Source organism: Neocloeon triangulifer, unplaced genomic scaffold (genome assembly GCF_031216515.1).
Source record: "Neocloeon triangulifer isolate White Clay Creek 2 clone unplaced genomic scaffold, ASM3121651v1 ptg000022l, whole genome shotgun sequence".
Taxonomy (NCBI): Eukaryota; Metazoa; Arthropoda; class Insecta; order Ephemeroptera; family Baetidae; genus Neocloeon; species Neocloeon triangulifer.
The window spans coordinates 7,327-25,341 of NW_026775562.1; the positions used below are offsets into that span (position 1 = coordinate 7,327).

General features: G+C 34.1%; 1 protein-coding gene across 1 annotated transcript; it reads right to left on the reverse strand.

The window, feature by feature from the left end:
- Positions 1 to 13,755: 13,755 nt before the first annotated feature.
- On the reverse strand, positions 13,756 to 15,518 carry LOC132204355 (C-type lectin domain family 4 member F-like). Its single transcript, XM_059632823.1, has 10 exons — positions 15,385 to 15,518; positions 15,242 to 15,321; positions 15,093 to 15,186; positions 14,929 to 15,000; positions 14,815 to 14,877; positions 14,636 to 14,752; positions 14,540 to 14,582; positions 14,350 to 14,420; positions 14,177 to 14,294; positions 13,756 to 14,119 (listed from the first exon to the last, which is right to left on the reverse strand). The coding sequence occupies exons 1-10, from the start codon at positions 15,454 to 15,456 to the stop codon at positions 13,893 to 13,895; spliced, it is 957 nt and encodes a 318-aa protein (XP_059488806.1). The 5' UTR covers positions 15,457 to 15,518; the 3' UTR covers positions 13,756 to 13,892.
- Between the last annotated feature and the right edge of the window lie 2,497 nt (positions 15,519 to 18,015).

Consider the following 18,015-nt stretch of genomic DNA (forward strand, 5'->3'; position numbering starts at 1 on the left):
TCAATATTTCAATAATACCATGTTTGTGCTAAATACGAGCGGAGCAAATAACTCAGCAATTGTGCCGTAAAACTAAGAGTTAAGGCTGCTCTTTCACACTATTTTAAAGCTTTTTTTCTAGATTTTGAAGCAGTACAAGCTATACTTTGACTGAGATGTCAATATTTCCAATAATACCATGTTTGGTGCTAAATACGAGCGGAGCAAATAACTCAGCAATTGTGCCGTAAAATTAAGAGTTAAGGCTGCTCTTTCACACTATTTTAAAGCTTTTTTTCTAGATTTTGAAGCAGTACAAGCTATACTTTGACTGAGATGTCAATATTTCAATAATACCATGTTTGGTGCTAAATACGAGCGGAGCAAATAACTCGGCAATTGTGCCGTAAAATTAAGAGTTAAGGCTGCTCTTTCACACTATTTTAAAGCTTTTTTTCTAGATTTTGAAGCAGTACAAGCTATACTTTGACTGAGATGTCAATATTTCAATAATACCATGTTTGGTGCTAAATACGAGCGGAGCAAATAACTCGGCAATTGTGCCGTAAAATTAAGAGTTTGTGCTCTTTCACACTATTTTAAAGCTTTTTTTCTAGATTTTGAAGCAGTACAAGCTATACTTTGACTGAGATGTCAATATTTCAATAATACCATGTTTGGTGCTAAATACGAGCGGAGCAAATAACTCGGCAATTGTGCCGTAAAATTAAGAGTTAAGGCTGCTCTTTCACACTATTTTAAAGCTTTTTTTCTAGATTTTGAAGCAGTACAAGCTATACTTTGACTGAGATGTAAATATTTCATAATACCATGTTTGGTGCTAAATACGAGCGGAGCAAATAACTCAGCAATTGTGCCGTAAAACTAAGAGTTAAGGCTGCTCTTTCACACTATTTTAAAGCTTTTTTTCTAGATTTTGAAGCAGTACAAGCTATACTTTGACTGAGATGTCAATATTTCAATAATACCATGTTTGGAGCTAAATACGAGCAAAGCAAAAATCTCAGCTATTGTGCCGTAAAATTAAGAGTTAATGCTGCTCTTTCACACTATTTTAAGCTTTTTTTCTAGATTTGAAGCAGTACAAGCTATACTTTGACTGAGATGTCAATATTTCAATAATACCATGTTTGGTGCTAAATACGAGCGGAGCAAAATAACTCAGCAATTGTGCCGTAAAATTAAGAGTTAAGGCTGCTCTTTCACACTATTTTAAAGCTTTTTTTCTAGATTTTGAAGCAGTACAAGCTATACTTTGACTGAGATGTCAATATTTCAATAATACCATGTTTGGTGCTAAATACGAGCGGAGCAAATAACTCAGCAATTGTGCCGTAAAATTAAGAGTTAAGGCTGCTCTTTCACACTATTTTAAAGCTTTTAACTAGATTTTTGAAGCAGTACAAGCTATACTTTGACTGAGATGTCAATATTTCAATAATACCATGTTTGTGCTAAAAACGAGCGGAGCAAATAACTCAGCAATTGTGCCGTAAAATTAAGAGTTAAGGCTGCTCTTTCACACTATTTTAAAGCTTTTTTTCTAGATTTTGAAGCAGTACAAGCTATACTTTGACTGAGATGTCAATATTTCAATAATACCATGTTTGGTGCTTAAAACGAGCGGAGCAAATAACTCAGCAATTGTGCGTAAAATTAAGAGTTAAGGCTGCTCTTTAACACTATTTTAAAGCTTTTTTCTAGATTTTGAAGCAGTACAAGCTATACTTTGACTGAGATGTCAATATTTCAATAATACCATGTTTGGTGCTAAATACGAGCGGAGCAAATAACTCAGCAATTGTGCCGTAAAACTAAGAGTTAAGGCTGCTCTTTCACACTATTTTAAAGCTTTTTTTCTAGATTTTGAAGCAGTACAAGCTATACTTTGACTGAGATGTCAATATTTCAATAATACCATGTTTGGTGCTAAATACGAGCGGAGCAAATAACTCAGCAATTGTGCCGTAAAATTAAGAGTTAAGGCTGCTCTTTCACACTATTTTAAAGCTTTTTTTCTAGATTTTGAAGCAGTACAAGCTATACTTTGACTGAGATGTCAATATTTCAATAATACCATGTTTGGTGCTAAATACGAGCGGAGCAAATAAACTCGGCAATTAAGTGCCGTAAAATTAAGAGTTAAGGCTGCTCTTTCACACTATTTTAAAGCTTTTTTCTAGATTTTGAAGCAGTACAAGCTATACTTTGACTGAGATGTCAATATTTCATAATACCATGTTTGGTGCTAAATACGAGCGGAGCAAATAACTCGGCAATTGTGCCGTAAAATAAGAGTTAAGGCTGCTCTTTACACTATTTTAAAGCTTTTTTTTCTAGATTTTGAAGCAGTACAAGCTATACTTTGACTGAGATGTCAATATTTCAATAATACCATGTTTGGTGCTAAATACGAGCGGAGCAAATAACTCGGCAATTGTGCCGTAAAATTAAGAGTTAAGGCTGCTCTTTCACACTATTTTAAAGCTTTTTTTCTAGATTTTGAAGCAGTACAAGCTATACTTTGACTGAGATGTCAATATTTCAATAATACCATGTTTGGTGCTAAATACGAGCGGAGCAAATAACTCAGCAATTGTGCCGTAAAACTAAGAGTTAAGGCTGCTCTTTCACACTATTTAAAGCTTTTTTTCTAGATTTTGAAGCAGTACAAGCTATACTTTGACTGAGATGTCAATATTTCAATAATACCATGTTTGGAGCTAAATACGAGCAAAGCAAAAAATCTCAGCTATTGTGCCGTAAAATTAAGAGTTAATGCTGCTCTTTCACACTATTTTAAAGCTTTTTTTCTAGATTTTGAAGCAGTACAAGCTATACTTTGACTGAGATGTCAATATTTCAATAATACCATGTTTGGTGCTAAATACGAGCGGAGCAAATAACTCAGCAATTGTGCCGTAAAATTAAGAGTTAAGGCTGCTCTTTCACACTATTTTAAAGCTTTTTTTCTAGATTTTGAAGCAGTACAAGCTATACTTTGACTGAGATGTCAATATTTCAATAATACCATGTTTGGTGCTAAATACGAGCGGAGCAAATAACTCAGCAATTGTGCCGTAAAATTAAGAGTTAAGGCTGCTCTTTCACACTATTTTAAAGCTTTTTTTCTAGATTTTGAAGCAGTACAAGCTATACTTTGACTGAGATGTCAATATTTCAATAATACCATGTTTGGTGCTAAAAACGAGCGGAGCAAATATCTCAGCAATTGTGCCGTAAAATGAAGAGTTAAGGCTGCTCTTTAACACTATTTTAAAGCTTTTTTTCTAGATTTTGAAGCAGTACAAGCTATACTTTGACTGAGATGTCAATATTTCAATAATACCATGTTTGGTGCTAAATACGAGCGGAGCAAATAACTCAGCAATTGTGCCGTAAAACTAAGAGTTAAGGCTGCTCTTTCACACTATTTTAAAGCTTTTTTTCTAGATTTTGAAGCAGTACAAGCTATACTTTGACTGAGATGTCAATATTTCAATAATACCATGTTTGGTGCTAAATACGAGCGGAGCAAATAACTCAGCAATTGTGCCGTAAAATTAAGAGTTAAGGCTGCTCTTTCACACTATTTTAAAGCTTTTTTTCTAGATTTTGAAGCAGTACAAGCTATACTTTGACTGAGATGTCAATATTTCAATAATACCATGTTTGGTGCTAAATACGAGCGGAGCAAATAACTCGGCAATTGTGCCGTAAAATTAAGAGTTAAGGCTGCTCTTTCACACTATTTTAAAGCTTTTTTTCTAGATTTTGAAGCAGTACAAGCTATACTTTGACTGAGATGTCAATATTTCAATAATACCATGTTTGGTGCTAAAAACGAGCGGAGCAAATAACTCAGCAATTGTGCCGTAAAATTAAGAGTTAAGGCTGCTCTTTCACACTATTTTAAAGCTTTTTTTCTAGATTTTGAAGCAGTACAAGCTACACTTTGACTGAGATGTCAATATTTCAATAATACCATGTTTGGTGCTAAATACGAGCGGAGCAAATAACTCAGCAATTGTGCCGTAAAATTAAGAGTTAAGGCTGCTCTTTCACACTATTTTAAAGCTTTTTTTCTAGATTTTGAAGCAGTACAAGCTATACTTTGACTGAGATGTCAATATTTCAATAATACCATGTTTGGTGCTAAATACGAGCGGAGCAAATAACTCAGCAATTGTGCCGTAAAATTAAGAGTTAAGGCTGCTCTTTCACACTATTTTAAAGCTTTTTTTCTAGATTTTGAAGCAGTACAAGCTATACTTTGACTGAGATGTCAATATTTCAATAATACCATGTTTGGAGCTAAATACGAGCAAAGCAAAAAATCTCAGCTATTGTGCCGTAAAATTAAGAGTTAATGCTGCACTTTCACACTATTTTAAAGCTTTTTTTCTAGATTTTGAAGCAGTACAAGCTATACTTTGACTGAGATGTCAATATTTCGATAATACCATGTTTGGTGCTAAATACGAGCGGAGCAAATAACTCAGCAATTGTGCCGTAAAATTAAGAGTTAAGGCTGCTCTTTCACACTATTTTAAAGCTTTTTTTCTAGATTTTGAAGCAGTACAAGCTATACTTTGACTGAGATGTCAATATTTCAATAATACCATGTTTGGTGCTAAATACGAGCGGAGCAAATAACTCGGCAATTGTGCCGTAAAATTAAGAGTTAAGGCTGCTCTTTCACACTATTTTAAAGCTTTTTTTCTAGATTTTGAAGCAGTACAAGCTATACTTTGACTGAGATGTCAATATTTCAATAATACCATGTTTGGTGCTAAATACGAGCGGAGCAAATAACTCGGCAATTGTGCCGTAAAATTAAGAGTTAAGGCTGCTCTTTCACACTATTTTAAAGCTTTTTTTCTAGATTTTGAAGCAGTACAAGCTATACTTTGACTGAGATGTCAATATTTCAATAATACCATGTTTGGTGCTAAATACGAGCGGAGCAAATAACTCAGCAATTGTGCCGTAAAATTAAGAGTTAAGGCTGCTCTTTCACACAATTTTAAAGCTTTTTTTCTAGATTTTGAAGCAGTACAAGCTATACTTTGACTGAGATGTCAATATTTCAATAATACCATGTTTGGTGCTAAATACGAGCGGAGCAAATAACTCGGCAATTGTGCCGTAAAATTAAGAGTTAAGGCTGCTCTTTCACACTATTTTAAAGCTTTTTTTCTAGATTTTGAAGCAGTACAAGCTATACTTTGACTGAGATGTCAATATTTCAATAATACCATGTTTGGTGCTAAATACGAGCGGAGCAAATAACTCAGCGCAATTGTGCCGTAAAATTAAGAGTTAAGGCTGCTCTTTCACACTATTTTAAAGCTTTTTTTCTAGATTTTGAAGCAGTACAAGCTATACTTTGACTGAGATGTCAATATTTCAATAATACCATGTTTGGAGCTAAATAAGAGCGGAGCAAAAAATCTCAGCTATTGTGCCGTAAAATTAAGATTTAATGCTGCTCTTTCACACTATTTTAAAGCTTTTTTTCTAGATTTTGAAGCAGTACAAGCTATACTTTGATTGAGATGTCAATATTTCTATAATACCATGTTTGGAGCTAAATACGAGCAAAGCCAAAAAATCTCAGCCATTGTGCCGTAAAATTAAGAGTTAATGCTGCTCTTTCACACTATTTTAAAGCTTTTTTTCTAGATTTTGAAGCAGTACAAGCTATACTTTGACTGAGATGTCAATATTTCAATAATACCATGTTTGGAGCTAAATACGAGCGGAGCAAAAAATCTCAGCCATTGTGCCGTAAAATTAAGAGTTAATGCTGCTCTTTCACACTATTTTAAAGCTTTTTTTCTAGATTTTGAAGCAGTACAAGCTATACTTTGACTGAGATGTCAATATTTCAATAATACCATGTTTGGTGCTAAATACGAGCGGAGCAAATAACTCAGCAATTGTGCCGTAAAATTAAGAGTTAAGGCTGCTCTTTCACACTATTTTAAAGCTTTTTTTCTAGATTTTGAAGCAGTACAAGCTATACTTTGACTGAGATGTCAATATTTCAATAATACCATGTTTGGTGCTAAATACGAGCGGAGCAAATAACTCGGCAATTGTGCCGTAAAATTAAGAGTTAATGCTGCTCTTTCACACTATTTTAAAGCTTTTTTTCTAGATTTTGAAGCAGTACAAGCTATACTTTGACTGAGATGTCAATATTTCAATAATACCATGTTTGGTGCTAAATACGAGCGGAGCAAATAACTCAGCAATTGTGCCGTAAAATTAAGAGTTAAGGCTGCTCTTTCACACTATTTTAAAGCTTTTTTTCTAGATTTTGAAGCAGTACAAGCTATACTTTGACCGAGATGTCAATATTTCAATAATACCATGTTTGGTGCTAAATACGAGCGGAGCAAATAACTCAGCAATTGTGCCGTAAAATTAAGAGTTAAGGCTGCTCTTTCACACTATTTTAAAGCTTTTTTTCTAGATTATGAAGCAGTACAAGCTATACTTTGACTGAGATGTCAATATTTCAATAATACCATGTTTGGTGCTAAATACGAGCGGAGCAAATAACTCAGCAATTGTGCCGTAAAATTAAGAGTTAAGGCTGCTCTTTCACACTATTTTAAAGCTTTTTTTCTAGATTTTGAAGCAGTACAAGCTATACTTTGACTGAGATGTCAATATTTCAATAATACCATGTTTGGAGCTAAATACGAGCAAAGCAAAAAATCTCAGCTATTGTGCCGTAAAATTAAGAGTTAATGCTGCACTTTCACACTATTTTAAAGCTTTTTTTCTAGATTTTGAAGCAGTACAAGCTATACTTTGACTGAGATGTCAATATTTCGATAATACCATGTTTGGTGCTAAATACGAGCGGAGCAAATAACTCAGCAATTGTGCCGTAAAATTAAGAGTTAAGGCTGCTCTTTCACACTATTTTAAAGCTTTTTTTCTAGATTTTGAAGCAGTACAAGCTATACTTTGACTGAGATGTCAATATTTCAATAATACCATGTTTGGTGCTAAATACGAGCGGAGCAAATAACTCGGCAATTGTGCCGTAAAATTAAGAGTTAAGGCTGCTCTTTCACACTATTTTAAAGCTTTTTTTCTAGATTTTGAAGCAGTACAAGCTATACTTTGACTGAGATGTCAATATTTCAATAATACCATGTTTGGTGCTAAATACGAGCGGAGCAAATAACTCAGCAATTGTGCCGTAAAATTAAGAGTTAAGGCTGCTCTTTCACACAATTTTAAAGCTTTTTTTCTAGATTTTGAAGCAGTACAAGCTATACTTTGACTGAGATGTCAATATTTCAATAATACCATGTTTGGTGCTAAATACGAGCGGAGCAAATAACTCGGCAATTGTGCCGTAAAATTAAGAGTTAAGGCTGCTCTTTCACACTATTTTAAAGCTTTTTTTCTAGATTTTGAAGCAGTACAAGCTATACTTTGACTGAGATGTCAATATTTCAATAATACCATGTTTGGTGCTAAATACGAGCGGAGCAAATAACTCAGCGCAATTGTGCCGTAAAATTAAGAGTTAAGGCTGCTCTTTCACACTATTTTAAAGCTTTTTTTCTAGATTTTGAAGCAGTACAAGCTATACTTTGACTGAGATGTCAATATTTCAATAATACCATGTTTGGAGCTAAATAAGAGCGGAGCAAAAAATCTCAGCTATTGTGCCGTAAAATTAAGATTTAATGCTGCTCTTTCACACTATTTTAAAGCTTTTTTTCTAGATTTTGAAGCAGTACAAGCTATACTTTGATTGAGATGTCAATATTTCTATAATACCATGTTTGGAGCTAAATACGAGCAAAGCCAAAAAATCTCAGCCATTGTGCCGTAAAATTAAGAGTTAATGCTGCTCTTTCACACTATTTTAAAGCTTTTTTTCTAGATTTTGAAGCAGTACAAGCTATACTTTGACTGAGATGTCAATATTTCAATAATACCATGTTTGGAGCTAAATACGAGCGGAGCAAAAAATCTCAGCCATTGTGCCGTAAAATTAAGAGTTAATGCTGCTCTTTCACACTATTTTAAAGCTTTTTTTCTAGATTTTGAAGCAGTACAAGCTATACTTTGACTGAGATGTCAATATTTCAATAATACCATGTTTGGTGCTAAATACGAGCGGAGCAAATAACTCAGCAATTGTGCCGTAAAATTAAGAGTTAAGGCTGCTCTTTCACACTATTTTAAAGCTTTTTTTCTAGATTTTGAAGCAGTACAAGCTATACTTTGACTGAGATGTCAATATTTCAATAATACCATGTTTGGTGCTAAATACGAGCGGAGCAAATAACTCGGCAATTGTGCCGTAAAATTAAGAGTTAATGCTGCTCTTTCACACTATTTTAAAGCTTTTTTTCTAGATTTTGAAGCAGTACAAGCTATACTTTGACTGAGATGTCAATATTTCAATAATACCATGTTTGGTGCTAAATACGAGCGGAGCAAATAACTCAGCAATTGTGCCGTAAAATTAAGAGTTAAGGCTGCTCTTTCACACTATTTTAAAGCTTTTTTTCTAGATTTTGAAGCAGTACAAGCTATACTTTGACCGAGATGTCAATATTTCAATAATACCATGTTTGGTGCTAAATACGAGCGGAGCAAATAACTCAGCAATTGTGCCGTAAAATTAAGAGTTAAGGCTGCTCTTTCACACTATTTTAAAGCTTTTTTTCTAGATTATGAAGCAGTACAAGCTATACTTTGACTGAGATGTCAATATTTCAATAATACCATGTTTGGTGCTAAATACGAGCGGAGCAAATAACTCAGCAATTGTGCCGTAAAATTAAGAGTTAAGGCTGCTCTTTCACACTATTTTAAAGCTTTTTTTCTAGATTTTGAAGCAGTACAAGCTATACTTTGACTGAGATGTCAATATTTCAATAATACCATGTTTGGAGCTAAATACGAGCGGAGCAAAAAATCTCAGCTATTGTGCCGTAAAATTAAGAGTTAATGCTGCTCTTTCACACTATTTTAAAGCTTTTTTTCTAGATTTTGAAGCAGTACAAGCTATACTTTGACTGAGATGTCAATATTTCAATAATACCATGTTTGGTGCTAAATACGAGCGGAGCAAATAACTCAGCAATTGTGCCGTAAAATTAAGAGTTAAGGCTGCTCTTTCACACTATTTTAAAGCTTTTTTTCTAGATTTTGAAGCAGTACAAGCTATACTTTGACTGAGATGTCAATATTTCAATAATACCATGTTTGGTGCTAAATACGAGCGGAGCAAATAACTCAGCAATTGTGCCGTAAAATTAAGAGTTAAGGCTGCTCTTTCACACTATTTTAAAGCTTTTTTTCTAGATTTTGAAGCAGTACAAGCTATACTTTGACCGAGATGTCAATATTTCAATAATACCATGTTTGGTGCTAAATACGAGCGGAGCAAATAACTCAGCAATTGTGCCGTAAAATTAAGAGTTAAGGCTGCTCTTTCACACTATTTTAAAGCTTTTTTTCTAGATTATGAAGCAGTACAAGCTATACTTTGACTGAGATGTCAATATTTCAATAATACCATGTTTGGTGCTAAATACGAGCGGAGCAAATAACTCAGCAATTGTGCCGTAAAATTAAGAGTTAAGGCTGCTCTTTCACACTATTTTAAAGCTTTTTTTCTAGATTTTGAAGCAGTACAAGCTATACTTTGACTGAGATGTCAATATTTCAATAATACCATGTTTGGTGCTAAATACTAGCGGAGCAAATAACTCAGCAATTGTGCCGTAAAATTAAGAGTTAAGGCTGCTCTTTCACACTATTTTAAAGCTTTTTTTTCTAGACTTTGAAGCAGTACAAGCTATACTTTGACTGAGATGTCAATATTTCAATAATACCATGTTTGGTGCTAAATACGAGCGGAGCAAAAAACTCATTAATTGTGCCATAAAATTATTATTAATGGAAGTGAATGGATTTTGCATTTTGGTGTTCTTTCAATTATTATTTATTGTATAATCAATTAATTGACATTTTGTTTTGAAATTGTTTTGAAACCTAATAAATTAAATACTCTCAAATTTATTTTAATATCTCCTTCTGTTTTTTCATAAATATTTAAATCCCCACTAAATAGCTTTTTTTTTCATTTTAGCCCAAAACTCGTTTGCTGCACCGGATGAACATTTCTGGCAGCATTTTTATTTTTACTTTTTTTTGTCATCATTCTTGACTTGAGCTGATACGTGTGTATGTGTTCCGTGGGCCAAAAAAGCGATGATCAAAGTACCCAGCGCACAATGGACGTTTTTTCAGGAGCTTTATCAACGCAGGGACATCTCAGTCAGTCAAGTGAAGCAAGTCAAACGAGCTCTCTGCTGCTGCCATGGACCTCTTTCTCTGCGAGTCTGGTGCTCACCCGCTGTGTTTTATTTTCCCAGGGGCATTCATCCCGCGCGCGCATTTCCTCCTCCTTCTGAAAGCGTTTGTTGGCGGTTTTGTGGTGCGACTTTTGTCCTATTTTCCCCGAAATAAATATTATTTCGGCCACGCAGGACGTCATAATTCCGCAGCCCGACTTTGCTTGACAGCAATTTCATTCAGCGCAAGATTTATATATATTTTAGTTTGGAAAACATTTTCATCTCGGAATTCTCTATTCCTTTCTTCGTTTATATGATCATTGTTGGTAATTTCTGCTGTATTTCAGCTTATTCAGGTGTGACAATGGCGCTCGAGGAATGCGGAGGAAAATGTTTTGACTTTCTACACAGAGGCCGCTCCAATCCTCACAAGGGCCCCTTTGTGCTGAGTGACTTTGGGAATTTCGAGTATTGATGCTGATGGAATAATCAAAACACTTGCACTTTCCATTGTCACGCCGATGATGAATGCTCCCGTAGGCCGAAAAGATAGGATCAATTTTTCCCATGAAACGCAACAGAAAATTTCCAACTCTAGCGTTTTATGCTTACAAATTTGTTTTCGCTATTTATTTTCATAGAATAAGCACGTTTTTGGCTTGTTTATTAATAATTTATCATATCTAAAACTTAAAAATCCTTGTCAGTTTATTGTAATCTGAAAAATAAATTAGTTTTTAATTCAATTTTATTTTTTTTTCGTAAAATTAATTCGTAGCTGATAAATTACAGATGAATTTTTTTTTCAATGAAACAATAGAATTGTCAAAATAAACTATTCATTAAAACCAAATTTCAATTTAAACATCAACGAATCAATCAATTTGTGAATTTATTTTTCTCCGTTCCTGTAGCATTTCATTTAATCAATTTAATTCATTAATTTATTCCATCGACGACCATTAAAGGACTATTATTGTTGTTAAGTTTCGAATTTGCATATTCTGTGTACGCAGCACCTGCTTTTAAAACGACACAACAAAGACCTGCTTGCAGCGTTTCAGCACAAAGGTAATTCAATTACAGCCATTTAACGCGCGCCGGCAATATTGTCGCAGCGATCATTCTTTGTCCGTGAATGTAAAACACGTTTGTCGCTGAAATTCCAGCACTAAACCCTCTTCAGTGTTATTTTGCAGGTTTAGTTTCATTAGTGCCTTTTGCGCTGCAGAGAGAGCTGGTTTATAAAATGAATTTGCTAGAATTTTCACCAGCAAAAGAGGCAATTAAAAAACCAGTTTTAAAATTATAATTCGAATGTCATATAAAAAAGCAGTAAATTTGAAAATAAAGAACAAATTTACAGAGTTCACAACGCTTGCGAAATCTATTTCTCTCTTATAGATTTTAAAGTAAAATATGCATGGGTAAAAAAATAATTTTGATCCATAATTTTTAATTGTTTGATTTTCTACAAATAATTTGTCATAGTTTATGCAGTTATATAAAAATTTCAATATTAACTTTAGACTTCAGCAATAATAAAATGATATTATAAGATATTGGAATGCTAACAATAAGTAATCATGTGAATATTCCCAATTAAATTTAATTAAATTATATTTCAATTTGATGTATTGAAATAAAACATTTACTTTAACGTTCAAACTTGGATTATCAAAATTTTGTTTAAAAAAAAATTGATTTTATAACAAATTCTCTAACAAACTTCTCCACATCAAGTACAATCGTGAAAAACCACCGTCGGTAATTTCTTCTTTGTATTCTAAGTCAACTGAAAGTGCCAAGAGATCACGTCGTATCATTAATCTCGGACGCGCAAACAAAAGAACGAGTCATTGTTCCGCTGGTGCGAATAATTCAATTCAAAAAGTAAACGTGTGCGCGCGAGAATAATGAAAGGATGGGCCTCGATTTGGAGAGCGGGTCCGCCGATATAATAATAACAAGCGAAGAAGAGAAGTGACACAATTCAAGTCGAGAGTAAACACAATCTAGAATTAAAAAAAAAAAAATAGTTTCGCGTATATATATAAAGCGTACAGAGAGAATAATTCACCTTGGTGTATAGAGTTTCACGGCTGTATAAAATATATATTATGCGATTGTATGATTTTATCGCATCAGAGAGAAAGAGAGAGACGAGAACACCCATGTTAAAAACGCCGTCCTCGGGTATATAAATTTGTCCGGTGAAATAATCCGTGCAGTGCATTTTACTCTTTTTGTTTTATTATTTTCTCTCTTGTGTATAAACTTGCGTCTGTGTTTAATATAATTGAGAGCGAGCTGTGTGAGTGTGTCACGGGCGTGGGATTTCATGAATGGAAACACACACGTACAGTGACAGTTCAATTATTCTGCACCGGCAAACCTGCAAATTGGCGATCACAAAAATTATGTTCGCCTCATTCCGTTTTAATAAACGTCTCTCTTCTTGTCGGAGACCATGGCAATTAAGTTCTGCATTCGAACTGCATATCAGCTCCTCACCGCTTTGTAAAGATCGCAAATAAGAGACAGAGAAAGGACCAGTCTGTGGCTGCTTCTGAGGTCGCTGATCTCCTCTTGTGCGAAGGTAAAGTTTGGTAAATTTCAATTTCATTTCACGTTAATCGAGTTCAGGTGAAAAAATTTAAGATCGTATCAAAATACAATAAAATGAATTATTTTTACTCACATTTCTACAAACCAATCAAATTGGCAATGAGAAACCATTGAAAATTTTTTTAATTGTTTAATTTTTTACTTTTGGATGCTGCAAATAACAACTGCGGTTTTTTTCTGAAAATCTGTGAAAATTGATCTGAATGAAATTGATAAATTATGTAATTCACATCGTCTTCAGGATCACAAATTTTCACTGAATTCAGAGATAGTTTTCAAAAATATAGAAATTGGTGAATGAAAAAGTTCGATAAAATTAAAAAATTCTCTTATCTATTTTGAATTTTGAATGAAAAAATGTACCTCTATTTTAAGATAAAAGACTTATGAAAACTAAAACACGATTTGCTCAGATAGCTTTTTCTAATATGGCTTTTATTTTTTTCCATAGAGGCAGCGCTAGCAGTTAATTATGAAACTATATTATATGACCAAATAGCTGAATTAAACGTTAGATTTCTTCCAAAAAATGCATCTAAAAATAATTCAAAAGCTTAAAAATTCTCATTCTCGTACTAAGAATATAAAAACATCACAGTTGTCTAGGGAATTTTATAGTAAAGCCCAAAATATTGAAAAAGTTTAATTAAATATTTTGAAAAGCTCAAAAAAAATTTGTCTCTCCTCAACATAAATGCTGTTTTAAGGCACAAATAGTTAAAAATGTATAGTAAGAAGGATAAAGAGGAAATTTTCTCACAAAATGAAACAAAATATTTTCCCTTGCTCTAATATATTATATATTTTATTAGCTTTTCACAAAATGAGAATTTTAAAAATCACGTGAGCTTGCAATAATTAAATTAATGTGCAGCCGTTATGCATATCCAGAGGAGCCACAAAAATATTTTTTATTTAAAGGGGAACTGCACAGATAAAAGGCTTTTTTGCTGAACAAAGTAGAACATACTTTGTGTTGTAAAAGAAACACAAGCATTGAGCACCAGGAGAGCCTGCATAATTGTAAGGATGCCCAGAATACCACAAGCCGTTTTTCGGATTCACATCCACAGCGCTACCGTCGCTCCACAGGTAACTTCCCCTGGACCGACCTTCGTCCGTAGCGTGGATCCACCAACCATCTAGACAGATTTTCCACATTTGCAGGCTTATAATTGCGATTGATTAAATTAGTTTACTTCCGCCGTTCATGTCTTTAGCTTTGGCCCAAACCGCCGCCAGTTCGGGACCAGTTTTCGCGTCAGGCAAAATCATGCCGCGGCTTTCGCAAAACGATTTAGCCTCTCTCCACGTCAACTGTGAATTTTAACATATTATATAGAGTTAGCAATTTTTTTTAAATATTTTTTACCAAAGTATTCTCAAAATGGTACCAAACTCCATTTGCAAAAAGCATGTTTGCTGGGCCGCCAGCTATTGCACCTGCCATGGAAAATATACTTAATTTAATTCAACATTTTGAATTCTACAAAATTTAACTCAAATTGATATGATTATTAAAGAAAATGCAGAATTCATATTTACAAAATATTATTGCTTACCAATATGTGCCTTCAGCTTATTATATTTCAAAGTTTCCATTTCCTAATTTTTTATGTGGATTGAATACAAAAATTGCATAAATTTTAACTTCATACGTGAAGGCGTTTTGTCTCGTTCAGCTGCAATTCAAAGTCGGATTTTGCTTTTGCCAGTTCTTCTGCCAACACATCGCATTCCTGCGCCTCCTTTTCTGATCTTAGGCTACTCGTTGACTGCGACAGTCAAAGTCGAAATCAAATTATATAAATTTTAACACGCATCAAAATTAACATACGTTCAAAACCTCGGTCACAGTTTTAAGTTCTTCGCTGAATTCGTCAGATCTTGAGTTGAGTGCCTACAAAAATAACAATTTCTATTTGTTACTTATAATGATTGTTGCGTTTACAGCGACACCATTGGCCAACGTTTTCGAACTCGCCTCTACTAGTCCCAATCTCTGCGTAAGTTTTTCTATCGCCTAAAAAAGTAATTATTCAAAATGAGGAAAAAATTACACAAGTCCATTTTGTAGTTGAGCAAATATTAAAGGAGACTTTTCGGATGAAAAACCTTGGCAGTGGCGGTGTTGGAGTCGACAATTTGTTTCCTGACAAGCCTATTTTCCGACTCCTTCTCTATCATGATATCTTTGATTTCCGTAATGCTGTCGGAAAGTTCTGTATAAGTTTAATTGAAATTTTTTTAATGAAATTAATTACAGATATTCGCTCTTCTTCAGGGCTTTTTCCAGCTGCAAACAGTCTTGGCCTTTGCATGAGCTACAGGTTGTCTCTGTCCCCTGTAAAAAGTAGATAGATTTTTTTCTAAAAACCCGATCTGCATTGGAAAAAAGTAACTTTACCTCTGCAAAGGCCAAAAGTGCCAAGGTGTAGAAGAAAAACAGGGCAACATGATGATCGGACGTGGCACCCATGATGCTTTCGATCGCCCCAAGTGCTCTCGTTGATCTGATGATAATTTGACATTGACCGCGCTTTTAATCTTATTGCAGAGGACCATGAGATCCGCTTGTGCATTGCGCAATTATTCATACTTTCCTTGAAATGTTATTGAACTGTTGGCATTGGCAAAAGTCCAATTAAAAAAACAATTCAATAATACATTTAACTAAATTTAAGAATTTCAAAGTAATGTAAAATACAAAAGCTATTATTCTGAAATATTGCTTTTATTTTGAAATTTGATTTTTACTTTGGAAAGACAAAGAGCAAATAATGTTTTTCTTGTTTATTTGAAACTTGACAAAGTATTTATCTATAAAGGCCAAATTAATTCAGTCAATTAAAAAATAAAATCTTGGAAATTATTATGAACAAGAATTAAAAAAATACTGCCTTAAAAAATGTTTTGAAATACTGGATAATAATTTAAAATTCGATTTTGAAATTGTTATTCGGGACAAGTTCATGGTGTAATCATTATCGAGCCCTAGAGTCCTCCACATCCAACATGAAGTTGTACGTTTTTTCCACATGTACTTTTGCATGTGAGTATGTCTGTGCGTCTCTTTGAGGAATTCGTTTGTCGCGTCGAATAACTTTTTGTACAAAGTTAACCAGAAGAATAAAGGAAATGTTTCACTCGTCTGGAGCCCTAGCTTCGGGAGGGAAAACGCGCCAGGCATCTCTAAACAAGGCGCTTGTTAAGGGTGACACAATACCCGTACGGCCTTAAAAGAGATGTGCATGTTGTCCCTGACGCGCGCACCAACAAACAAAATATCTCACAACACAATCGCCGCGCGGCGTCATTTAATATTTATTTATATAAACGCTTTTCTTCTTCTGCTTCTTTTCGAATTATTTAGCTGACCGGCGGACGGGGAGGGCGTCAAAAGTTCTTATCCGCGGCGATGTGTGAGTTCTTCTGGGGCGAGAAAAGGTCCAGGATGCTGGGAAATAATAAAGTTGTACCACAAAAGGAGGAATTGTGAGGAATGCAATAAATTACACCGCCAGCTTTTCTTCTTTCACACCTGATCCAATGCACTTCTCCCTTTGAGACTGACTCACGTTGCTGGCAAATGCAGTAATAAAAAGAAAAGGACGAAACCGAACACCTAGATAGATAAGCTATATTCGGGCATCTCTATTTATTTTTCCTCTTTCAGAGACATACAAAATGTGTTTGGGGTAATTTACCCTGTGACCAATTTGACAGGACAAAAAGAAAAGTTATGGTCTCCCCGCTGTAGGTTTCATTTTTTTTTAAAACGCCCTAAAGTATGTGTTCCTTATCTCATTATTGCTCTTTCTGAATCCAGAAATATCGCTGATAAATAAATGAATTTTCAAGATATGAATTATTAAATTGATTTTAAAACATAATTTCTTTGTTTCAGTAATTTTATAATATAATAAAAAGAATTATAAATGCTGGAAGACTAATTGTAAGATACGAGATTGTTATTGTCCTTTCAGAGGATGTGATCTACGTGTAGACACAGATGAGACCAATATATTTTAATTCTCGTGACTAAAACCAAAATCTTAAAAAAAAATTAAAATTAGGAAATATAACGGAAAAAATACTTAAAATTTTATTGATCAAATTACACAAAATTATAAATATAAGATAAAAAAAAATCAATTGTAATAGAGTTAAGAACTAAATAACTTATAAGCAAGAAATATATTTGGCGTTTTTAAAAACTAATAAAATTTGTCCGGATTAAGCTGGGTCAAAAGAGGTCTTTTGGACCACGATTTTGCTATGGTATACAATTGGAAAATTAAAATCAATTACAGATTTCTAAGAATAAAAAAAATTTAATTTCGTATTAATAAATAAGTTAACTTTCTTTTTGAAGACCTTCTAATAAATTTTCATTTCAAACATAATTGGTCATTATTTTTCCAAACCAATTAAAAAATTATTACTTCCATTAAATTGATTTAAAACATTTGAAAATATTTTTACTAATAATTATTAATATATAAAAATTGTTTCAGCTGAGTAACTTTTAAAACTCCTCTACTTTTAAAGGAGAAAATGAACCAAGCTCGTGATCACTGGAAATGGAAAGTGGACCAGTTTTTCCTTCGCCTGTCCTTTTCGAGTGTGCGCGGCCGGCGTCGGTGCCTTTTTTTATTTATTTGAACTGTTGCTGGTCATCGGTGCAGACCAGCGGGTAGTCAGGCAGGTGTCGAATAGAACGATCGCTCATTATTGTCACACCGACAAACAGAAGCGACGTTTGCGAAACGGATTGCGGAGCTGGTGCGGCGCGCGCCGAAACAAACTCTTTCATATAAACATTCGCACGCGCTTTGTTTTCGCACCGAAAGCGTGAGCCATTTATTTGTTTCAAAGTCTGAAACAATGCGGTGTCAGCTGCTGGACCCATCCATCTAGCGACACAACCAAATCCTTTCTTTCTTTCCTCCATTCAAAGGCCCAGAATTGCTTATGCGCGACGAACGTACCGTGGCACTCGTTGGCCCCGTTGCGTGCAGTGTTTTTCATTTTTATT

Coding starts and splice junctions, on each gene's coding strand:
- LOC132204355 (XM_059632823.1), bottom strand. CDS start 15,456: ATGGGTGCCACGTCCGATCATCATGTTGCCCTGTTTTTCTTCTACACC. Junction 14,753..14,814: donor CTGTGACCGAGGTTTTGAAC/GTATGTTAATTT, acceptor TGACTGTCGCAG/TCAACGAGTAGCCTAAGATC. Junction 14,583..14,635: donor ACGAGACAAAACGCCTTCAC/GTATGAAGTTAA, acceptor ATAAAAAATTAG/GAAATGGAAACTTTGAAATA.